Source organism: Girardinichthys multiradiatus, chromosome 8, assembly GCF_021462225.1.
Source record: "Girardinichthys multiradiatus isolate DD_20200921_A chromosome 8, DD_fGirMul_XY1, whole genome shotgun sequence".
NCBI classification, from domain to species: Eukaryota; Metazoa; Chordata; class Actinopteri; order Cyprinodontiformes; family Goodeidae; genus Girardinichthys; species Girardinichthys multiradiatus.
The window spans coordinates 26,112,973-26,138,290 of record NC_061801.1 but is presented as its reverse complement, the minus strand read 5'-3'; the positions used below and the strand labels follow the sequence as shown (position 1 = coordinate 26,138,290).

At 38.3% G+C, this 25,318-nt stretch overlaps 1 protein-coding gene across 6 annotated transcripts in view; it reads left to right on the top strand.

Annotated features, from left to right (window-relative positions):
- kcnn2 (potassium calcium-activated channel subfamily N member 2) overlaps positions 1 to 25,318 on the top strand; it is a 43,875-nt gene that overhangs the window by 6,185 nt on the left and 12,372 nt on the right. For 4 of the 6 annotated variants that reach the window (XR_007039447.1, XM_047373637.1, XM_047373635.1 and 1 more), the window contains 5 exons: positions 18,746 to 19,164; positions 19,390 to 19,531; positions 20,357 to 20,467; positions 20,550 to 20,677; positions 23,564 to 23,572. Coding sequence is in view for 5 of the 6 variants with exons in the window: in XM_047373637.1 (XP_047229593.1) it covers positions 18,746 to 19,164; positions 19,390 to 19,531; positions 20,357 to 20,467; positions 20,550 to 20,677; positions 23,564 to 23,572 (809 nt within the window). In the remaining variant the exon portion in view is untranslated. The remainder of the gene's footprint in view (positions 1 to 18,745; positions 19,165 to 19,389; positions 19,532 to 20,356; positions 20,468 to 20,549; positions 20,678 to 23,563; positions 23,573 to 25,318) is intronic. The other 2 variants (XM_047373636.1, XM_047373639.1) reach the window with 1 other exon arrangement.

The following is a 25,318-nucleotide window of genomic DNA, read 5'->3' as shown; positions in this document are numbered from 1 at the left end:
GTTGGCTTAACAGAAAAGATTGCATCATGAAGAAGGAACATTATATAGAAATACTGAAGCAACATCTCAAGACGTCAGCCAAGAAGTTAAACCTTGGGCATAAATGGGTTCGCCTAAATGGACAATGACCCTCTGCATGTCGCCAAAGTAGTAACAATGTGGCTTAAGGACAACAAAGTCAATGTTTTGAGTGGCCTTATCTAAGCTCTGATCAGAATATGTGTAAGCAGAGCTGAAACGCAAGATGACATACAAACCTGATTCAGTTACTCCAGTTCTGCAGGTGGAATGGGCCGACATTCCAGGAAAACTATTGTGAGAAGGCTTTGGAAAGTTACAGAAAATGTTTGACAATTCTACTAAATACCAAGAAAATGTATCTAAACCCCTGAATTAGAGTAACGTAATTACAGAATTCTTGAAGAAAAAATCTCACTCATTATTTTTGCATTTAGAAAATATAAATGATTTTGGCAATCCCAGCTGACATAAAACAGTAAATGTTTAGTATGGTTAAAAGTAATACAGGGAGAAATAAATGGTTTAATGGGGTTTTCTACAGTGTATGTAAATAATCTGGTTTCAGCTGTGTGTGTGTGTTTGATTACAAATCCTTTTTATCAAAATACATTTGATTAACTAAATGGATTTATTCAGTTTTTCTTTTTAGAATAAAAATGACACCAAAGCCCTCCTTTTCTCCCCTGCTATCTCAGTAATGCTGAAATGCACATTTTAGCTTCAAAACAAGCTCCTTTCAACCTGCGTTTATTGTCAGCCACTGCATATTTACCCCACAGGAAGGCTGTTCAAACCGCTTTGATCCCAGCTCCTTCGACAGTCACATCAAGAACCAAAGCATGTTTCACACCAGATAGCTCTCCCTTCACAAATACTTTTTTTTTTTCATGTGCTGACCCAAAAAAAAAATAATTGCAGCAATTGTTTGCCACAGAGTTGATTACTGCAGCTCAGTTTTCAATGCAAATTCTCAATAGCTGTCCTCCGGAGACGAATCAGGACACATTATCATGTCTAACTCACTACTTCTTGTCTTGGGGTCTTGTAAATGTAAGACTTGATAGGAAGCTCTGTCTTGCAATTCATTGAGCTCCCTTGGGATCTAACTATCATCCAGTTCCTTTTGCTGTATAAATCCTGCTCACAGTGTTTATGCTGCGACTTCCACCACACCAGCTGTGCCTTTCCTTCCTCGCTTCGGGCTCTTTTGAGCCTGTAGTTGCTACTCTGTCAATACCCATTTCCTACAGACTAACATATGTGCTGACACACACACAGACACACACGCATACGGATACCTGGATGACTTAATCCCAAATTAGTCTTGATCATGACACATATGTAAACAGACTTGCTTGTGTGTGTTTCATTTTAAAGCTTTGGTCTCCGGCTTCTTAGAACAGGAGATGTGACAAAATTATAGTTGAAGAACATTGAAGAAAAACCTACATTTGCAGCTTTTATATGCAGTTTTATGGTAGATTTAGTCAAATAAGTAAAAGTCCAGAGTTAGGGGTCCTACAATTAAAATTAGCACTGATTATTAAGACATGAATAAATGAAGGACTTTTTAACAAGATTAAGGTTGTGTCCTGTTGGAACACCCATGTCTGTCCAACCTGCAGGCTAGAGATTTTATATAATGTTGAAGAGTTTATAGGTAGTCCTGTTTCCTTTTCAACACGTCCACTTTCTGCAACATACCAATAGCACTGGCAGTAAAACAGGCCAACAACCAAAGCTACCACAACCATGCTCCACAGTTACCTTATTCTCAGGTTTGAAAGCCTCACATCGACCCTTTCAAACATTATTCTTGTCATTGTTGCTAAAAACAGTTTTTTGTCTAATCCGACCATAATATACTCCTTTTAGCCTTTCAAAATGAGCAGCTGCAATTTAAAGTCAGCATCCTCCGTATCCCTAACAATGTAAAATTGGCTTCACTGTAGAGAGATACTGGTTTCCAGTTCGTGGTAGGTTTCAGCCTTGAGGGTTCTTGGGTTATTTCTGGATGTTCTAACAAATTTCTTTTAATCTAAAAGGTGACAGTTGGTGTTAGATGGTTGAAGCTTGAACACAGTTCCCATCAGGACATTGATCCAAAATACACCATATTGCCAAACGTATTGTGTCACACCACAAAATGAATGGATTCTGGTTTTACAATCACATCTATGCCTGGCTGGAGGTGTGTAAAGTTTGTTGTGGAGAAATTTGACTGTCCTGACCTCAACCATCTTGAACACCTTTGGGATGAATTACAGTGGTGGATGCAAGTTTGTTTTTTTCTCATCTATCAACACACTAAACCTTGTGGAAGATGTTTAGAGAATAGTTAAAAGTTGCTATTGCTGGCGAAAGATATAGATTAAAAATATAATGTATAGTAAGTGTAAGTGTAGAATGAACTGTTCTGATCAATTGATCTGGGAAAAATATTAAGACTCTTCGTCTTAATGAGTCCATGGATACTAATATTACAAAACAAACCCATTACATTTAAAGAGCCTACACTAAAACCCAACTAAAATTTAAAGTAGATGCAGAAATGTCATCTTAACTTTAGCACAAGTCTCTAGTTCCACACAGGAGCCTTGCCTCAATCCTCCACTTTAATGCGATGTTTCCTTTTTTGACCCTCAACTTAATTTCTCTCCACAAAAGCGACAACATGTTTGCAGTGTTGCAAAATAGATTTCTGCCTCTAAAAAGCACTTTTTTGCCCTGTTCCTGGAGTGGAATAGATTATGCATGCACATCCATGTGTACTCACAGATGCCTGTCAGATGTAGAGTACAAGTCGGGATGATGAAATGTTTCCCCTCACCATTTCCAGCAATCTTAAAAGTGATTTTCTTGTCAGGCTCTGGAAAAAATTTCACAGCATGAACACTTCCCCCCTCAAAGTAGCCGAAAACTCCCAAGGTTGGGTTAGTCAGGATGGAGGTTGAAGACCAGCTGTCGCTATCATTATTTAGGGATACATCTGCTTGCTCTGTCAGAAATGGGTGACCTACTGAAGCAGTGATATTATAAAAATAAATCAGTAGTATAGTGTGGGCCACATTTATTGACACTCTTGATAAATACAAATCACGAGAATAAACAAGCTTTAATTGCAGTTGCATAGCTTCACACTATAACATTTTGAAGAATCTATCTTTTCATTTGTGTACCTCTATTTAGTGGGGGAAAAAATCCCATTAAAAAAAATAATTGTTTTTAAAAAAAATCACTGGTGGCACAATTGTTATTATTAACAGTCACTTTAAACAGGCCCATTTCTTTTAGCCATTGGCTGTTAGAGGATTCCAGTTTGTCTTGTTAAAACACACATTGAAGAGGACGGAAAGGGAAGTAAAACAATTTTGGAGTCATCAAATCTCAATAAAAGCCATCAGATGCTATTTAAATGCCAACTAGTTGTTTGGCAATTATGCAAGAAAAAAGCTTTTTCTGACTTTCCATCGCAAACATTAACATGGAGTAATGATAAATGATAATGGGACTTTAACTGGAACCATGTTGTTTGGTCAGATTTACATGTTCCAATCTTCTCCTAAGATACAACTATATCCCCTTTTCCACTAGTACCTACCAAGCTCAGCCCGACTCAGTTATGTGTTGTAGGCAAACGTGGTTGTTCTTGGGAGAGGTCCCAATAAATGGGCTTCTGGTGATTCTGTTTAAAACGATTATGTCTTTACATTCATTTTTTGTACTTACAAAATACAGTGTCATGATATTTGACTGCACAGTGGCGCAGTAGGTAGCACTGTTGCCTTGCAGCAAGAAGGTCCCGCGTTTGACTCCCGGCTGGAGGTCTTTCTGCATGGAGTGTGCATTTTCTTCCCATGGAAGATGAGTGGATGGATATTTACCACTGGGGCTTTGTGGTAGACAGAACAATTCATGGTACCATCAATCATGGCAATGGTCCTGAAGCAGCACAGCAGCTCCAGACCACTAAACTACCACCTTGTTTGACCATCTGTGTGATGTTCTTTTTTTGAAATTTTGTGTTAGTTTTATATAAGTTAAGTTGCACATGTTTTAAAAAGTTTGACTTCTGTCACGGTAGTCCACAGTATACTTTTACACCAGCGTCTTGGGGATCAACAAGATGCTTTTTGGCGAATATTAGATGGGCCTTCTGTCTTCTTTTTGGTCTGCAGTTGTTTTGGCCTTGAAGTTTTTCAATAGATACCATGTTTGCCCAGTTTGTTTGTTATTGTTGAATCATGAACACTGATATTTACTAAAGCAAGTGAGGTCTGCAGTGCTAAGGAGTTGTTCTGGGTTCTTTTGTGACCTTCTGGATGAGTCATTGTGGCATTCTTGGAGTAACTTTGATAGGCCGACAACTCCTGAGAAGGTTTCACCACTTGTGGATAATGGCTCTGTGCCTCGTTTTGTCCATATTGCTTAGAAATGGTTTTGTAACCTTTGTCATTCTGATAGATGTCTGTTTTTTCATCTGTTCTTGAATTTCTTTAGATGAAGGCATGATGTGTTGCTTTATGAGATATTTTCTTGCCTACTTCATGGTGTCTGACAGGTTCCATTTAAATGATTTCTTGACTTTACAGGTTTGGCAGTAATCAGGCCTGGGATTCACAAAATATTGTTTCATAAACAAAAGTAACACTTTGTGTTTATTATCTTTTTATCTTTATCTAATATAAACTGTGTTTAATGATCTAAAACATTTAAGTGTGGCCAAAAAACAAAAGCAAAATAAATCTGTAAGGTGGTAAATACTTGTTAAGAGTAAATGTGTCCAAATGAGAGGCTAGATTTTTCTACATTTTCAGCATAAGATTATGCTGCTGAATATGAATGTATTTAAAGGTTTAAGATATGTTTTGCTGTGTATATTTAAATTGTGTGCAGGCATCTATGGTTATTTCAGGAAAATTACCATAGATACATTAATTTATTTCATTTTTCATCTTATCATGTCAATTTTCTGATCCAGATCAAATTTTATCTTTTTGACAGTTCAGGATTTATACAAGCTGTTTCCTGACTTCTAAGTGAGTTTGGTGCATTTGCAGCAAAGCATGAATATGAGTCTGTAGCTCTGTCCTGACTTTGACTTCTCATTGCCTGAACCTGATACAAGCTGCGAGCCAGGATCCTCTTTTTGCTGCCTGACAGTTGATGAGCTGAGTCTTTTTCTGAGCAGACACAAACTCACATCAAGGACATCTTTGCTCGGGGGTATCTGTGTTGAGGACACGATGTCTCTCTTCACCTCGTAGTGACAGTTTAGCTGAGTTTTCCTAAACTTACGCTAAGAGCATTTGGGGCCTGTTCTGTTTTTGCTAAAAGTCATTGCTGACACTCACACAGTGTTACACTTTACAGTCCACTAGCAAGATAACATAGCAGTGTCCGAACTACCACCAGCAAATCAAGCTGAACTGGACAGCTGTTGTCGAATCACCTCCCGCCTCTTAGTGCTGCCTTATGAAATATTGTGCAACTTGCAGGAGGCGTTCTGCATTTGTCAAAGTGAAATCTATCTTCTACCTGAGAGTCCAGACGAGAGTCAGATAACCACCGCTGGCTGGTGACCTCAGCATTCTCACTGAGTGTCTAAGCTTTCAGCAGCAGAGACACCCAGACATGCCAATCCTAACAATTATTTATTGATGGTGTTTACTGCATGTGACTTTAAACATTCAGATGATTTTGGATTATTAATGTGTACAACTAGACTGCAGCCGGTGCTCTCTGAAAGACAGGCAGATTTATGAACTCTGACTCTGGAACATTTGCTTGAATAAATGCATTCTGAATGTAAGTTTGGGAGTTAATCTCAAGAAACAAAAGAAAACTGAATCTGCAGCAGCCTCAGATTTATTTGGCAAAATGGCCTCTTAGTAGCTTGCTTTGATACCATAAATAAAGCATTGCATTAATGCCTAATTGGACTGAACCTCTCAACATAATTTACTAATGAGACTGAGTGATTTAATTCTCAATGACAAGATATATGTTTCCATCTCCACATTACACAGATTAAATATTGAGTCGCACTCCATTAGTTTTATTAAGAGTTGTGAAACCAGTAACTAAACTAACCGGTGTTTTGCCTGAAGTTCTCCTAGACAGCTCCAGGTTCATGGAGGGAATAAAGCTTAAGACATATTAAACTGTGCTGTATATCAACCTGACATGAATAAAGCTCTACGGTGATGAGAAACGGGGCATGCACTCTCAATGATTAAACTGCATTTTGAGTCTATCAGAAAACAAGCTGACTATTTCAGAGAAGCCATGGATGAATGAATGTGTCTTCAGTAAGAACTGATGTACTGGCTGCTTGCTCTTTGAGCTTTGTCGCACATAAACAGGGATTACTCTGAGTGCTCTTTTACCCTATTGTCAATATGAGGCAGTAATATTTGGAAAATTGAAAATATTGTAAACAATGCTTTCTCCTTTCAAGAAAGGCTGCTTGAGAATTAAAGCTTCGAGTTAAGCTGCTCACACTGTTTCTTACCTTCCTATTTATACTAGCATATCTAAAAAGGCTTCTTATGTAGGTCCAAACAGGAAAAAACTAAGAGCTTTTTGTAAAACCCAATGTCCTCTCACATCTGAGAATTGTATCTGTTGCTCATGATGTGTCCATGTTTTGTATATTGTGTGTCCTGGGATGAATGGTGTATAAGTCAGAATGTATGACAAGGTCGGGGCCCAGTTGCTAATATCTCGTTTTTCCAAACCTAATGATCACATCCCCATCTCGGGCTGAACGTTCAATTCTCTATACACAGTTTATGAGTGTCCTCAAGTGGTTGTTTAATTATTAGTTCAAATAATTAGAATTAGCCTCCCGCCATGTGTCATCTCCAAGTATTTGTCATGCTGAGGTGGTGAATGTTCATCAGTGCAGACAGATCATCTGCTGACTGTAGTGTAAAATTAAGTAACCATATTTTTGTGTTATTGTTGTGACATTTGTGTTGCACTGACTTTTTATAGTAGTGGATATGCTTCAAAATCTGTCCTCAAGTCAGTCTCATGGGAGCATTTATACAAGAAAAATCTGTTTTGAAGGGAAGGGCCTATTGATCAAAATTTGGTTCAACTCCATAATCATTCCTGAGTAAAGGTTTCACTTATTTTTATTTTTATTTTGTGTTTTTCTTACTTATTACTTATGCATCCAGTTAGTTTTAGCCGTTAATTTTATATTTTTCTTCTTCTCGTCTTTTATGGGCTTAAAAAGATATGCTTCCAGGCACCTACAATGCTGTGTCAAATTTCTGAAAAGTAGATTCTTTAGATGACCTGACATGACCTGAAAAGTAACAGCGGAGTTCAGATTTTGCTTTGTTCCCTTTCACAGACAGCCTGGGGCAGCGCCTGTCACAGTGGTGAGCGAGCAGATTGATCTGACAGAAATATGACAGAAGTAGATGTAGCGAGAACAACCTTTTAACACTATGGTCAGTTGAGAGGAGACTTGTAGTTTTATTTAGCACACCTAGGTAGATTTAACACAATATGCCCATCCACTGCAGTTATGATGTGACCAGATGTCCTTTTGTTTTTAAGCATTTCTACCAGACCAGCAGAAGTTTATTACTTCTTTCAAAACAGATTGTCTTATCAGCATCAAAATTTCTCTAAAAGAATATCAATAATAACAGATACCTGTGTTAAGATGCCTAACTTTACACAACAAATAAGACTTGGATTTGGTCAGTTTCTCAGGCCATGACGGTCCTATGGGGGATTAAATTAAAATGACTTACTCAAATTATGTGAAGGATTAAAGTTATAGATAATTAATGGTGAAAGGGCATCAAGTAAAATGAAGATGCTGCAACCCAGAATTATCTTCAAGTTCAGCAAATGTCAAATTAATTTCTTTATTTATACTGTATTTTAGGGACCAAAAACCAAAGAAAAAAACAGCAAAAGGCTGAACTAAGGCATATGATGTGATGACTGTTGCCATCCTTTAATGCATTTTATGCAAAAATGCTAACCTGATACCCCCATCATACTATTGTGTATCCACCTTGCCTTAAAGGTCTGTACAAAGGTAACTGAATATAAGTAAATATTACTTACTATGCATGTGTGTTTTCCACATACATTGGATAAAATAAATATTGAATGTGTCTAAATTTGTCTCTGTTTAAACATTGCTAATGGGGCTATTAACACAAAATTCACATCAGATGTTGATAACAAACCACATAATCCACATATACAAAAATGTCAAAGTACATTAGTCAACAAATTAAGTTTTGGGTAAAAAAATCTTTCATGAGACAGGGAACTATGGAACAGATGAAGAAAAGGATGTGCAGCAAGGTAGAGAAAGCCAAGAAACCAGCTGAAACATGTCAGTATTTAGAAAGCATTCCTACTTGTATTTCGATACTGGCAGTCAGTATCACCTGGATTGTTCCCTGATGGCTGTTAAAGGTTTCTCATTGCCAAATTATTGGACAGAGTGGTACGATTGGTAAAACTGGAGACAATGTCAGAAGCATCTTACCTGGGCTAAGGAGACGAAGAACTGGACTGTTGCTCAGTGGTCCAACGTCTTCTTTTCAGATCAAAGTAAAGTTTACATTTCATTTGGAAATCAAGGTCCCAGAATCTGGAGGAAGAATGAAGAACACAGAATCCACGTTGCTTGAAGTTCAGTGTTAAGTTTCCACAGTCAGTGGTGATTTGGAGTACTATCTCATCTGGTGGCGTTGGTCCACTAGGGTTTCTGCAGTCCACAGTCTAGACTAGGAAATTTTACAGCACTTCCTCCTTCCTCCTGCTGACAAGCTTTATGGAGATGCTGATTTTATTTTCCAGCAAGACTTCACACCACTAAAAGCTGGTTAAATGACCATGGTGTTACTGTGCCTGATTGATCACCAAACTGGCCTGACCTGAACCCCACAGAGAATCTATGGAGTATTGTCAAGAAGAAGGTGAGAGACACCAGACCCAAGACTGCAGATGACCAGAAGGCCACTATCAAAGCCACCTGTGCTTCCACTACACCTCAGCAGAACCACGGGTTGATCCCCTCCATGCCACGCCACATTGATGCAGTAATTCATGCTGAAGGAGCCCCATCCAAGTATTTAGTGCATGGAAATGAACATACTTTTCAGAAGCCTGGCATTTCTGTTTAAATTTTTTTATTGATCTTATGAAATATTTAAATTTCTTGACACTGAATTACAAGAAATAAAGGCTTGAAATATTTCTCTCTGTAATGAAGTTATATAACGTCTGAGTTTTGCTTCCTAAAATAAGTGACAAAAATTATATAACTTTTTCCCATTATTCAGATTTTTTTAGATGTACTTCTTTTACCTGTTACATTATCGTATCTTTAGTTAAGTCTAACTGCCACAGTTGTTTTCTTCAGAAATATCAACAATGTTGGCAATATCAGCATCACAACTCAACATCAAAAAACTATGGATACTGCACATCCTGTATGCACAACTGCTATAAAACTATTGTATGGTTTAGAGCAACGACCCAACAACATTATGGTTTAATCAGATACCCCGCCAACAACTAAATATATATGTACACAAAGTACATTGAGTCTGAGAAGCACATGGTGTCTTAATTTCTCAATTTACACTGTGATTAAATATAAAATAGTAAAAGATTCCCCTTTCCCTCATTTTTATCAAGTAGTTTTATTGCCTAAACCAAACCTGAAACTGATCAAGAAAGAAAATAATGATTTACATTGATGTGCAAAGTGTCTTCTCAGTATATATATATATATATATATATATATATATATATATATATATATATACATATATATATATATATATACATGATAAAACAATACTAACAAATATGTGAGGTCTAAAAATCAGCCACAAACACTGTGAAAGAAAGATTGAATGACAGATGTAAACCTTGGTAGATGGTATTTCATTTTCAGCAGTATAGCATGATGAATTTTGCATTTAGCTCATTGGATCAATAAGCTTATAAAACTTTGAGAATAACAATGATAAACTTGTGACTTGATTATTTCTGGCTGAAGTATATAAACTATTTCTAAAAGCCAAATAATGTAGGCATTAATGAGAACACAGACCTCTCATAAAGCACTGTGCAATATGTTACTGTTTTGGCCCTCTTGTTGTCAATCTCTGCAGAATATGCATATAAAGATCGTAATCAACATGTATTTTGTGTCCTATACGCCAACCCCAACATTGGGACCTGCTGCACTTGATAACGAACAACTGGTTATATCTAAACATAAATAACGATTTTGCAAATTCTGCAAACAACCTCTAACAACACACCAATTCAAATTTGAATGTAGCCATGAATCATTCTAACATTTCAAAATGTTCTTCAATTCAACTGAAGGTTTAGGGAAAGGGGAAAATGTTAACATGTCATTATTTATAGTATCCATCAGGTTCCTTCACACTCTGAGGATCCTGTTCCTCACTTCTATACAAGTTGTATCAGAAAATAAATCCATTACCTGTGTTTTTTGATGCAGTTTGCTAAAGCTGGTGGATTTTGAAGGGCTTAACTATTAACCCTTTTTAGGTAAAAAAAAGAAAAATAGTAGATTTATGATTGCTACTGTTGTGAAGATTTGTATTGAATTATGGATTTATCTATAATTTCTTTTTAACAAAAGTGTTAGGCTGCATGGTGGTACAGTTGGTAGCACTGTTGCCTTGCAGCAAGAAGGTCCTGGGTTCAATTCCCAGCCAGGGGTCTTTCTGCATGGAGTTTGCATGTTCTCCCCGTGCATGTGTGTGTTCTCACCGGGTACTCTGGCTTCCTCCCACAGTCCAAAGACATGCCTGTTAGGTTAATTGGTCACTCTAAATTATGAGTGTGTGCTTGGTTGTTTGTGTGTTGCTCTGCGATGGACTGGCGACCTGTCCAGGGTGTATCCTGCCTCTCGCCCATAGACTGCTGGAGATAGGCACCAGCTTCCCCACGACCCACTATGGAATAAGTGGTAGAAAATGACTGACTGTTTAACATTTTGAATAAAAGAGAGGGATAGGTTCAGCTTTATTTTAATTTGACCCAAATCAACCTAGTCAGATCATTTTTGGCTTAATTTCTGATCTCTTTAAATCTCTAACAATTGTTTGATGAGGTCCTAAAATCTCACTCATCGAAGCAAAAAACTGACAAGAAATATCAGATTTCCGCTAGCTATTAATAAACATACAGTAGGTCCGGACAAACACGTGCATATGCTTTATGTTCGGGTTTGTTGTCCTGCTTGAAGGTGAACCTCCACCCCCAGCCTCAAGTATTTTGCAGTCCTTAAAAGATTTTCTTTTGGCATCATTCTCAACTCTAACTAGCATCCCTATCCAAGCTTTAGTAAATGCATGATGCTGCCACCAGCATGGTTTCATTGTTGAGGTAGTATGTTTAGCGGGGTGTGCAGTGTTAGTTTTCCTCATGCATAGTGTTGTGCATGCAGGCCAAAGTTTCTCTTTTGACCAGAGCACCTTCTTACATATATTTGCTGTGGAGGCCATGCCTGTCCAGATGAAACAAACTACAAACTTCCTGTGGCGTTTTTTTCAACAAGGGCTTTCTTCTTGCCACTATTTCATAAGGGTCATATCTGTGAAGTGCATGACCAATAACTGTCCTGTGCAGATTTGCCCACCTGAGCTGTGGATCTTTGCAGCTCCTCCATAGATACCATGGACCTCATGGTTGCATCTCTGATTATTGCGCTCCTTAGGTGACAATGTATTTTTCTTCCATTTCAAATTTATACGCTACTTTGAATTGGTCTGTATTGCATAAAACCCTAATTAAATACATTGAAGTTTCCGGTTGTATTGTGACAAAATATAAAAAAGGTTCAAAGGGTAGGAAGGCCTTTGCAAGACACTGTAATTTATCATTTAATTAAGAAAGTTTTCATTTAAAATCATTTAAATAATTCAGCAAATTTCTATAACACACACAGTGTAATTAGCATTTTCCTCTATCTGTCTGTCATAACTTCTGCTGCAAACGGGGCATATTTTCTCATCTGATGTAAAGGACTCTTGGGGGTGTTGTATTTCAGGTCATCCATTACTATAATTGCTTTTACAAACCAAGTAGGCTTTCCTCATGCAACTTACCCTAAATGTTTAATTACGCAGTTTTAAGGTTAACAAACTTCGTAATTGCTTTTGACAGGGCAGGTTTGTTGGCTAATATGTACAATAAAATGTGGCTTGTGCTTTGTACAAACAATACACTCAAATGCATGAGGAGTCTCAGTTCTTTCAGTGAGAAACTGTAGTCGAGTGCAGTCCCAGCTTGTGTTTCATTGTCTACATTACACTAAGTTGGAAAGCCAAACAAGGGCAAGCTGTGGTTAGAGTTACGCACTTCTCCAACAGATGTCAGTCTGTTCAAGAAGCTCAGTGTCAATCATTTGAAATGAACAACTACCCTTGAATTTTTAATGTGTGTTTTCTTGGTTTGGAGGGAGACTCATTGCAGGTTTCATATAAATGTAAACGAGCTGCAGAGGCTTTGTGGGACAGTTGTTCTGTTTGCTCAGGGACGTGTTTATTGTTTATTGTTGCTTTCTCTGCTTTGTTCATAATGTTCCAGCCTGTTGTGACTTTATATTTCTGGCAAATAAGCTTTTTGCAGTGTAACTGACAGGCAGGCATGCAGCTTGTGCCAAATTCTGTCTGTTAATCTGAAGCAGTTGAAAAGCTGCAGTTTTCTGAGTGTCTTTGAAAACTGTGTCAAACTATGCAGAGCATTCATCTATGTCTGCAAAAGAAGTGGTGGCGTATGGTTTTATTGATTCTCCGTGTGCTTTTCTTTGTTCTTGAGATGAACACATTAAACAGGAGCTTTAGTTCTTTTGAATGTGACATATGACATTTTTTTTTTATTAATTCTATTTTATATCCAAGCAAAATTTCCCCTCTAGGTCACTGATCCCATTAGCCCTTCAAGAGTAGGACGTTTCTAAGCTTCTATAAAAAGAATACCCAAAGTGAACTAAATGGAAGATTGTCAGCTAAATGCCAAGTCACGATCTGCCACTTTGATTCAGCTGAATATTAGGGACAATTAACGTAATCAAAAAGATAATATACTACTAAGTCTGCTGCCCCCACGACCCAGTTCCGGGTATAGTGGGAGACAACGAGTACAAAAAAGATAATATAATACATGTGAAAACATGTTATACCTCTGACTTGATCAGAAGGCTGAAAGCAGCATTTTGAACAACCTACAGATGTTCCAAGGGTGTTTTGACATTTAGCAGATAAAGTATTTATAAAACTTAATAACTTACTTATTCAAAACATTATGGAGGTTTTGCATCTAGACAAATTAAATTTATTGGAAGTGATGGAAGTGGTCATTTAGATTACAAATACTGATCACCCCTACCTGGAACCACAGAAATAAGTGGGCTGCCCCATTGCTGCATAGATGTGCAAAACGTTTAGGTAAGGCTAAAAAAGATGGAGATTTAGAATTTATATTAAAAACATAATTGTTTTTGCTCAAGTGTGCTTTAAAATGTGATAAAGCTGCAACCGTTCGCAGTTCACTGTGTTACTGAACATTGCGAAGGGTTCTATTTAAACCCTAATTTCATTTTATTCCTACACCTAATCAAGTACACCTAAACCTAAAAAGAGAGGTTACAAAATGCTCCAACAGGTGTATCAATGATTACATTAATAAACTAAATAAATTTGTTTTAAATATGTTAGCTACAAGTACTGAACATGGAGTAAATGTAATTCAATCAAAATACCTTTTAGTCACATTTAAAAAGTTTTTTGCTTGAATTTTAAATTTGCTTCTTTTGTTATTCACTCTTTTTTTCAGCTCACATGCATTGATTAAAGTGAAGTTTTAAAAAGTTTTACTCTCAGATGTTTTTATTTATTTAAATAAAGAACAATGTACAAAGCTTTTTCTAATGGTGAAAAAGATAAAACATAACAGCAATCCACATACATACATGTAAGGGAAAAAGATTTGTCCAGACAAAATACTGAGGTTTTTTTTTACAGGTGTTAATGTAAAAGTTGTTGCTGCACATTTTAAAGTGAGACGGGTTTGAAATATGTTGCATTTTACTAGAACTTTATTACAAGTAGGCTTTATCAGATATGCAGGAGAATGTAGAAGAAAAACAGGTGGAAAAGATTTGCTCTTGAATACACCTTACATTTGATCCATGCTCACTCAAAAAAATCAGTCCACCTGGCTTTTAGCAAGCAAAATATTCCCCCTCCCCCCACATCCTATAGCCAAACATTTTGTACAGGCTGCAAAGCTTTATTAAGGTTGAGCTAAAAGTTCAGCCGACTTTTGCACTGTAAGCAGAAGATTTGTACTGGATGTGCATATCACAACCAAGCACATTGGCCAGGTTTCTGATATAATGTTATGGTGCAGTTCTTCTTTTCTTTTCTCTTTTAGAAAGCTGACCGCTAAAAAAACTGACGCCTAAAATGTACGCTCATATTTGCTGACAGCTAATATTTTTTAAATATCTACTGCCACTAGTGACGGGTGGTGCAGTCAGAGGACCTTGATATGATTAAGTGGATGGGGCAAGAGCAGCTGTGTTGTGTGTTGAAGAGACAGTGAGAGAAAGGAAGTTAATAAGGCTCGATAGCACTTAATTTGCAACCCAAACCAGCGAACAGAAACCTCTCTAAGATGAGGAAGATTGAGACAGTCTGTCCTCAACCATGTGGGATCATGTGGAAGAGGAGGTGATGGAAGCCTTCACAGAAGATCACCGTAGTTTGGATTGAAGACGTGAAGATGAGGTTTGAGCTGCAGCAGCAGAGGTGACCATGTGATGAAGCTGCCTTGTATGATAGAGGGAGGAGAAGAGTAATGATAGCTGCTGAAAACCGTTCACACTCCCCTGTGAAACTGTCTACCTTCTGGTCAGAGCGGCCAGGCGATCACAACCTTATGCTGATGTGGAGGTGGCAGATGTTCTAATCAGAAAGACGCCTTTAGGCAGAAAGTGTTTAGTGCATGCTGCAAATGAAGCGCTTCATGCTAGAGCTTTTAGTTTGTTTTAAAGGAGTTGGCAATGGAAAGAAGCAGAGCTTCCAATAGTTATATTTAACTGAGATGTTCTTCTTATTACATTAAAATTTTTCATTTAAAAAAAAAAACATAATCGAACTAGGCATTTTAGTTCCCCCTAAAAAAAGCAATGTTTTTACAAAACATACAAAGATCACATCATGAAGTTCATCAAAGCTTCAAGCGTATCCAGGATCCATCCATCTTCTATACCAGTTTATCCTGTTTAGGGCTGAGGGAGGGAAAGGGATTGGTCTATTAAAGGGAAGATTTGGATGTTGGGGCAGCAGTAGATTTGTAGGGAAAAGGTTAAGCAATACCTCTACAAAGTTTGTCCCATGACAGTCTTGGAACAGATATAAAAGTATTAATTTTATGAGGCTAAGTACATGTCAAAGTACGCTACATTGCCAAAAGTATTCACTGACCTATCAAAACTGTTGAATTCAGGTATACAATAAATAAAGTCGTGGCATTTCCTTGCCACTAAATATTCCACAGTCAACTGTCATTATCATAACAGAGTAGAAGCAATTAGAAATGACAGCAACTCACCCACAAAGCAGGTTCAACAGATGTTGAGGTGCATAGTGTGTAGGAGTTGGCAACTTTCTGTAGAGTCAGTAGCTAGAGACCTCCAGACTTTATGTAGCCTTCAAATTAGCTTATGAACGGTACACAGAGAGCATCATTAAATTGGTTTCCATGGCCGAGCAGCTGAATCCAAGTATTACACCAGTGAAAAAAGTCAGATGAAGTTATGTAAAACACACCGCTACTCAACTCTAAACCCATTGGGTTCTCTGGACTGACAAATCATGCCTCTGTCTGGCAAGCTAATGGGCCAATCTGAGCTTGGCAGTTGCCTGGAGAACATCATTCTCCTAAATGCTTTGTGTCAAGTGTAAACTTTGGTGCAGAGGCAATTATTGTATGGTCTTCTCATAAGGAGTTGCGCTCTGCCCTTAGTTCCTGTGAAAGGAACTCTTGATGCTACAGGGTATGCAGACATTTTGGATCATTTCATACTCCTATCTCTGCGGGAACATTTTAGGTATGACCCCTTCCTCTTCCATGACTGCACACCAGTGACATAAAGCAAGGTCCATGAAAACATTGATGAGTGAGTTTCGTGTGCAAATACTTTATAACTAATCAAATAGAACACCTTTTGGATGAATTAGAGAGAAGAATGTGAGCCAGGCCTTTTGTTTCCACATCAGTGTCTGACCTCACATATGTGCTGCTGGAGGAATGGTAAAAAATTACCATCAACACACTCCTAATCCTTTCGGACAGCCATCCCAGAAGAGTTGAAGTTGTTATACAAGCAACTACAAACTTACAAAGTGCCAGAAACCAGAAACCCAAACTTAAAATACAACCTTTTTTCAGCTGTAGTAGGGTTGTAATATTACAACCAGAAAATTTCGGAAGAAATTTAGACGGGGCCTGCCTCTTGGTGCGTGCTTCTCGGACCGGAGCTTGATATTTTTATTGAAATTCATTGTCTATGCTATTTTCTATGCTATTATCAGCTTAAAATATTATTCGTAACTCTGGAAGACTGAGGCTTTTATTTTTGAAATTTTCAGTAAGCCTTATTTTAAATGGCCAACATAGTCCCATTTCCAACACTGGGTGAGATCCAACATTAGTGTGAAGCCCACTCCTGCAATCATCTATTGTTTAAAGGCTTTTATTTTGTAGAGCATGTTTTCTCTTATTTTGAAAGTCCAGCATGGTTGTACATTCAGGTCTGGGTTAGTTGCATTGGTTAAATAGAACCCGCTTGCTATTTAAAAATTATTTTCTATGCACTTGTCAGCTCACAAAATCCATAGTAACTATGGAAGGTGTGGGCTTTTATTTTGGAAGTTTCAGTAAGCCTGTTTCAAAGGACCAGCATAGTCCCATTCCCATCACTGGGGGAGCTCCAACAGTATTGTGAAGCCCACTCCTGCAATCATCTATTGTTTAAAGGCTTTTATTTTGTAGAGCATGTTTTGTCTTATTTTGAAAATCAAGCATGGTTGTCCTTTCAGGTCTGGGTTATTTCTATTAGTTATATAGAACATGCTTGCTATTCTAAAACCATTGTGTATGTTATTATAAGCTTTAAATAATCATTAGTAAGCATGGAGGGTTGATGAAAGAAATTGCCCTTTAGGGTTAATCACTGTTGTGTGGATGTTGGAACAGCAGTACATGCTGTTTAAGTTCCCCACACAACATGGCCGCCATGTACTTGCCTCCTATGAAGATGGTCAAAGGGTTAGGGGTCAGGTCAGGTTTAATATATAGAAATGAATGAAAATCAATGGAAGTCAATGCAAAGTCCTCAGAAAGATATCATGGTTGTCCTTTCAGGTCTGGGTTACTTCCATTAGTTATATAGAACCTGCTTGCTATTTAAAAATCATTATGTATGGCATTATGAGCCTAAAAACTGGAAGTCAATGCAAAGTCCTCAGAAAGATAGTAATCCATGTATGTGTGTGTGGGTATGTGTCTGAGTGTGAGACACAGAGGCAGGAATGAATCAGCCAATCAGCAAAGAGAGGGAGTTTGACAGAAAACCGTGAGACCTAGAACAATTTTTAAGTTATTGTGTGAAAGCAGAGGCCCGGCCCTACAAACTGACCGAAAATGGTGACTTTAGAGCGAAATTTGTGGCCATGACGGCGAGTTAAAAATCATTTTTCCTGAAAAAAATCCTCAGTTTCTACACTCTAGTTAATTGCCATCTCCACTCTAGGGGTGGGATTTTCTGGCAAACTTTGTGTCGCTTGGAGTCTAATTGTAGAGAAACCGTAGCAGTTATCAACAAACCGTTTTCACTTCTGAAAAGCCCGCGGATTTCTCTACAAACTGAAAGTTAAACTGTGTTTCTAGGTGAAAGTATGGCGATACAGCAAAGCCTCCAAAACAGTGAATTTTGAGGATTTCTTCCTCCCCTGACTCCATTCATTCCTATGGGATTTTGGGAGGGGTGGTTTTTTGTTAATTACGTCGCCATGGTAACTCCAAACGCCAAGAAAAGTAATAGCACACCTCCCGGGACCGAGCCGGACGTTTTGATGTATATATTGTGGGGGTGCGTGCTGCAGTTCGGGCCACATTAAAGTGGATAGTTTTGACCAGGTGAATAACAATAGGTGCCGTAAAAAAAAGAATCAGTTATTTATCTGATTCTGAAAAAGCCAATAATAAAGCAACATCCTCAGAAAGACCAACACAAAAAAATTACTAAACACACTTCAATATGTATGTGCCTAAAAAGTAATGGCAAAACTCAGTAACCTTGTCTTAAACAAGCCCACGACTTTGAGTAAAAATCTACTACTTTTCTACCTTCTTGTTGCAGCTAGCTGTGCTGCAGTGCGATTGCTAGTTTGTAGATAAACAGGAAAAAACAAATTGAGATTGGGTTTGAATGTTCAAATGTTTTTTGTCAACATTCCCTACGTTCCACACTTTTGCTTAAATGAAATTATTGTTGCTATTGACCTAAGTTACTTTTTAGTTCAGCAACCACCAGATATTTTTCTAAATTAATGTTTACCTGAAATAGTTAGGTGCTTTTAAGGCTTCATCACTCACATTTTTCCTTCTTTATCTTCAGCTCTTTATGGTGGACAATGCAGCCGATGACTGGAGGATAGCCATGACATATGAGCGCATCTTCTTCATATGCCTGGAAATCCTTGTGTGCGCCATACACCCCATTCCAGGGAACTACACCTTCACCTGGACGGCGCGCCTGGCATACTCCTACATCCCATCCAAGACAGACGCAGACGTGGACATCATTCTGTCCATCCCCATGTTTCTGAGGCTGTACCTTATCGCTCGGGTCATGCTGCTGCACAGCAAGCTCTTTACCGATGCCTCCTCCCGCAGCATCGGTGCCCTCAACAAGATTAACTTCAACACTCGCTTTGTGATGAAGACCCTCATGACCATCTGTCCTGGCACTGTGCTGCTGGTCTTCACCATCTCGCTCTGGATCATTGCTGCATGGACAGTGAGAGCTTGTGAGAGGTGCCTGGATCAGTTTGTCATGTTATGCTGTGCTTCACTGCATCAAAGATTGATGGAGGCATAAAAATAGACTAAACACTACTAAACATGCTGTCTCTGAGCACCAGATGAGACTGATTTATATATCATAGACAGACCAACACACTAAATCTCTCTTAAAATTTGAAAGGTAAAAGTGAAAATAAAACATTAGGTGTAAGGTAAACCTGTTATTGTCCTTTACAGGTACCATGATAACCAGGACATAACCAGCAATTTTCTTGGAGCCATGTGGTTGATCTCAATCACGTTTCTGACTATTGGATATGGGGATATGGTCCCACACACATACTGTGGAAAAGGAGTCTGCCTCTTGACGGGCATTATGGTCAGTGTATACTGGATGCTAATGTCCTTTATAGTGTTTTTTATTGTTGTTTTAAATGTGTAATTTTCTCACAATTTCAATATGTTTCTTTTTGTCTGGGAGGAAAGTCTCAGAATACCTCATTCAATTTAATCCAGTTTATTTCAGTAGTGCAATTATAAAATAAACAAAGGTATTTAAATGTGCTCTACACCTACGCATCAACACCACATTTGAACGGGCCAAGGTAGGCTTGGGGTCTTTGTACACCCCCGTTCGCTGTTTGCCGTCTGTGGTTGGAGGCTGGTAGAAGGAGTGGGCCATCTGGTTGGGGTCCGGGCTAGGGTTGGAAGTCGGGTCTTGGGGGTCAATCGCTTCCAGGGCTGGCGTTTTGGCTCTCTCAGGATCATTTGGATTTTTTTGGATCTTGGTCCCTTGCTTCGGTGCCCGGTCCTCAGATTGCTTAGGGTTTACTAACAGAGGGTGTCTGCTTCACACATAGATTGTGAGAGAGAGTCTGCCTTACACACAAAAAAGGGACGTTTCTTTACAGGAGAGTAACCTGATCACCCCAAAGAAATGGTACAGATTAACATTTACACTGCTTGAGAAAGCAGTTACAAGGGTTATCAGTATAACTGGTTTAACAAAGGTATCTGACTTAGTCAGATGGCTGATTGTAGCAGAAACAAGCAGATATTTGCATTTATGAAGGCATAGAATGGCCCTGCCTCTAAATTCAGTGGAGAGTGTATTTGCCATAACATGTTCTCAGGTCTCTAGATTCATTTTCCACAACAAAAGGTGAAAAGATATAGTCCAGCTTGTCTATTTGTGTCCTTTCAGGGTGCTGGTTGCACTGCCTTGGTGGTGGCTGTGGTGGCGAAGAAACTGGAATTAACCAAAGCTGAAAAACATGTTCACAATTTCATGATGGATACCCAGTTAACAAAAAGAGTACGTTGGCACTCCTCACTCAATATCTGAGATGTTCCTCCCCTGTTTGGTTTCAACCCTTGTTTTATTTTTGCGTTTGCAGGTGAAAAACACAGCTGCGAATGTTCTCAGGGAGACGTGGCTCATCTACAAGAACACCAAACTGGTGAGGAAGATGGACCATGCAAGAGTCAGGAAGCATCAGAGAAAATTCCTTCAAGCCATTCACCAGTAGGTCCTGCGCTCCTAAACTCACTTATTTTGCAGCAGGATGTTCATTTAATATCCCACAAAACCTGAAATCTGAATTGTTTGACACCTGTAGCAAAACATATCAAAGAACAATGTTTCACTCAGAGCATGCTAGAAAGGTTTTAATGTGCTGGTTTTGATCATGCATGTAATTTAATCCAGCTGTTATATTTCATTAGTATGAATGCTCATTATGAAAGAAACTCAACAGGTAAAGCTGTGTTGCCCTTAAAATATTCTGTAGTTTAAACCGAGCGATATTGATTCGTCTTTTGCTGGCCCTGTGCTGTCCGATTGACTCTCATGTATCTCTTTCCCATTGAGGCCGATGTCAGGCTGACTTCAGGGTTGACACTTGGTGTTTCTGCTTCTCTGGTGGCCGGTCAGGCGCCTACCTGTCAGCTAGTCCTTTAGTAGGTCCCCAAGGACTTCCAACTTATTCCAAAACAGTATTGATTTTAGCCTCACCTCACTGTTGTTTTTCCTCACGCTACAGTGCTCACCGACACTTCTGCTTTGTGTCCTTTATCTGCGGCCCTTGGAAATCAGCGCAGAGCTTTATCAAGAGAAATACCTACAGAGATTTTGTTAGAATAGGCCTAAACATTAAAAAAGCATTCTCTGTGAGCACAATTGTTGTTTTTTTTCTGTGCTTCTACTTGTGTTTATAACCATAAACTCTGTAGTATCCTGTGTGCAACTTGGGTTTGTCCATGAATTCTTTCAACATGCATTTGTGTTTTAAAGACATTAGGGTACTTTATTACAAGACAGGGAGGCAAAGTTATACTCAAAGTGCCTACTGCTATTTGTCCTGCTGCAAACTGCATCCAGATCAACAAAGTTTCTGGTTATTTAATTCTTGATCTCCAGTGGCTGTGATGTTATATTCATGCAATTTGCAGCGGTGATGACAGTGTCTCACGTCCACCTCCTGTTCTCCAGGGTTAGGGTTAGGAATTCCTGTAATGGGAATTGCCAAGAGGTGTAACTTAATCTATAATAAACAACATCCAGTGGGGAAAAGCCACATACAGCATCCAGCTCTGAGTTTAAAAACAGGTACTCAGCATGTTGTGGTACAACTTTGTCTTCTAAATATTTTTCCCCTTTGTGGTTTTGATTTAGAGGATTCAAAAGCTTGTATTGGGGTTTGAAGCAATTTTTGTAGCGTACATGTTTTGTATTATATGCAAAGGCTTCAATGAGATATATAATAGAAAAGAAGCACCCAAACAATTTTCTGTAGAAAATGCCTACAAATCAAGTAGGCTGTCATCACAGTTTTTTCCTAAAGTTATCATCACTGAAAGCAACAAATATGAGCTGTAAACTGCTGCTAAATTGAGCCATAGATGCTTTATGGCACTGCCTTTGTCTCATATTGCCTTAGGAATGTTTCTAGGAACGTGAATGCAATAGGGAAGGTTGATCTTATTTACTCTACTGCAAAACTAGCAAGATCAGTACTGTAAGGGAAAAATAAGATGAGATTTAGAGTATGAGCACAGCTGCAGCAACCAGAAAACAGTCCAAACATGAAGAAAAGAGGCTCTGTTTTCAGGATGTAGACATCTTGTCATTATTGACATGAATCTCATATACATTTCTTGTTTTTATTAATTTATTTGAACTGCTCTCTTTCAGAGTGAAGTGAAACAAACAGTGAATCAAACAACAAATTAAATATTTTTAAAAAGATTAAACAGATGGATGAGCTTGAATTTTTCATGGATATTTTCTAACCCAAACAGGGTCAAAGTTATACATCCAGGCTGAAATACATACAGACACACACATTAATGTTTGGAGAAATGTCCCTTAACAAGTGGCCCTAGACCCACTGTTAAAGCATGATACCTGAAAAGAGCTTCCAGATGTTTAATGTATGTCTGTCTTATCCAATCCAAAACCAGTTTTAAGGCTTGGGATCATTTGCTGATTGGAACATCCAGTTTTGTTCTGGCTTCATCTATCTAGCTGTTAAAAGGAAATTAAATTAAAAGAAACTGAAGCTTCCTTATTGCACCCACTTTCTGCAATGCACCAGTAAAACCTGCAGAAAAACAGTCCCGCAGCATGATGCTGCCGTAACCATGCTTGACAGTTGGTTCAGTGTTCCTTACGTCTGAAAGCCTTGCCATGACTCGTTCTTACTTACTTGTTGTCATTGTCACCAAACAGCTTAATCTTTGTCTTCTCTATCTGTAAAACTTTGGTCCAGGAAACCTTTAGTTGAGCTTTGAGTTGTTGATTTTGAAATCTGAAGATTAGGCTGTTCAAGGCGACAAATCAATTGAAATGAACCCAAATAATTCTGAGCAGAAGAGTTGTTAGATTGAAATCTTAAACCAAAGAACAGGCATGGTGCTAGTAGCATCATGCTATGGGGTTATTTATATACTGTGCATGCTAGAAAGTAACCAACTTAAATATCCTTGTTGAAGGTTACAAAAAGCCTAATTAAGCAAATAAAGGTGGTGTGTGTTCATATTTGAGCATGTACATGCAATATTGACATTGTGGAGATTGGAGAAAACCCACAATAAATTCAACTCACACAAAATTCTTGTTAAAATTCATTGAAGTTGTATGTGGTACATTCATTGGACTTTGAGAAAGAACTGTTCAAATGCATCATTAAAAGCCTCAAATTAATATAATGTTCATGTCAATGATGAGCAGATCTGTAAATCAGTAAAACATTGCTGTTCAGAGTTGAGGTGACACCGTAAGAGTTGATCAACCAAACTTGTACTATCAGATAATTTTTTTCATCTGAATATGTTTATCTGATGTGATTAAAATTCATCTGTCTACTTCATGTTTCCTTTTTTTTCTGTTTGTGTCGACACAATGCAATAGAGCTCGAAAGTAAGTCTTCGCCTTTAATGTAGATAGAGACCTGTTGTGTGCATGCCAACGAGAGCTTGTCCTTGAACCTGATGATGCTACTAAAAAATGGCACTCCCTCATTTGATAAGTGAAATTCATGCCTCCAAACGGATGCCTTTTGCATCATATGAATCAATCATGAAGTTATCAGTGTTATTTAATGTGCAGCACAGGACTAATAGTAAAAATCTCTTTTCTCAGATGGCAAACAGAATTGAAACACAAAGACATACATCTTTCTAAGATGTTTGTTGCATATTCTGAACACATCCACAGATCCATGTCACGTGAATTTCAATTATCAGTGAAGGAGGGTGTTTTTCTTTCCATTTCTGCATGGATGTGATGAGCCTTTGACCTTTAATCAGAAAGCCACTGATTAAACTCAAAATCAACTGTGCTTTCACATACCGAAGGATGATGGCTAGCGCTCCCCATCAAGGCAGATCTGCTGTTTTGTAATTTATGAAATCCCTTGAAGACTTGCTACATGCAGCGGAGCAGTCGTGCTCATATAGAGCAGGGCTTCGGGGGGGGGGGGGGTCATCTTTCGGCGAGTGGAACCATTATTACTCCTCTTACGGCATTTGCAGCTGCATTTTCCTCCATTTCTCTGTTTGATGACACAGTGGCATATACCCAGGCTGTTAAACAGCACAGTAACAAGGACATTCATCAGTCATGCAAGGGTAATTAGGAGTGTTTGCAGCAGAGAGTGTCTAAATGCTGCTGAGGTCGTTTGGATAAGACATGGTCAGTATACAGACAAATGTCTTACACCAGGTTTTAGGCCAAAGCAGCTGGGTGTCCGTGTGCAACTATTACCCCACCTAAGGGATTACCATCTATTTTCATCCTCAAGGTTGAAGTGGGAATAAAAGCAGAAAGCAGGATATCGAGTGCTTGTTAGTTCAGAGATTATTGAACTGAAGACCCAGAAAGCGACTTGTGGGGAAGGTCAAACTCATTTGTGTTGAAGTGACTTGCAACAGTGACCGCCAGCGTGACACTGTCAACAGAGACACCTTGGATCAAATAAAAACCAAGGCTACTGCTAATGATTAAATAACTGCTTCATATGACCACCATCTTTGGAAATTATATACAGTGTTTAAAGAGAATATAGAAAATTTGAGATTTAAACTTTGAACATATTTTTTACAGGTGCAAAATAATACTGCATGTTTTACTTAAGGAGCTGAGCTTTTTTGAAATCTTCCAAAGTGGTCTTTATCAACATCTCTTCAGGCTTTCTGAAGGTCATTCTGTGTTTTTTCTCTGAAGATGGACTTTATACCTTTCTGAGGGATGTTTTGCTTTTAAAGTTAGTTAACTCTGACATACGAATCACTGAGGAATAAAAATCTTCCTAAACTAAAGAGACTAAGCAGTTTATGTCTTCACAACAGATGACTTAGCAAATAAATTATTTTAAAGGGAATCTTTAAGGGATGCACTGATCAGAATTTTGTGGCCGATCTTCAATCAGCAGATTTCGTAAAGCTTTAAATCTACTGATACCGATTTTCTATTTAAGAACTATATGACAATATAAGAACAAAGTTTGAAGTATTTTTCAAGTCTTCAGAGGGTCGTCGCAGTAAAAAAAAGCATTTTATTATTTGCAAAGTCAAAATGATTACTTAGTTGTTTTTAGCCATCTTCACCTTCCTATATTATCATTTATCACTGCTAGCATTTTTGCAACTATTTGTATTCTTTAGA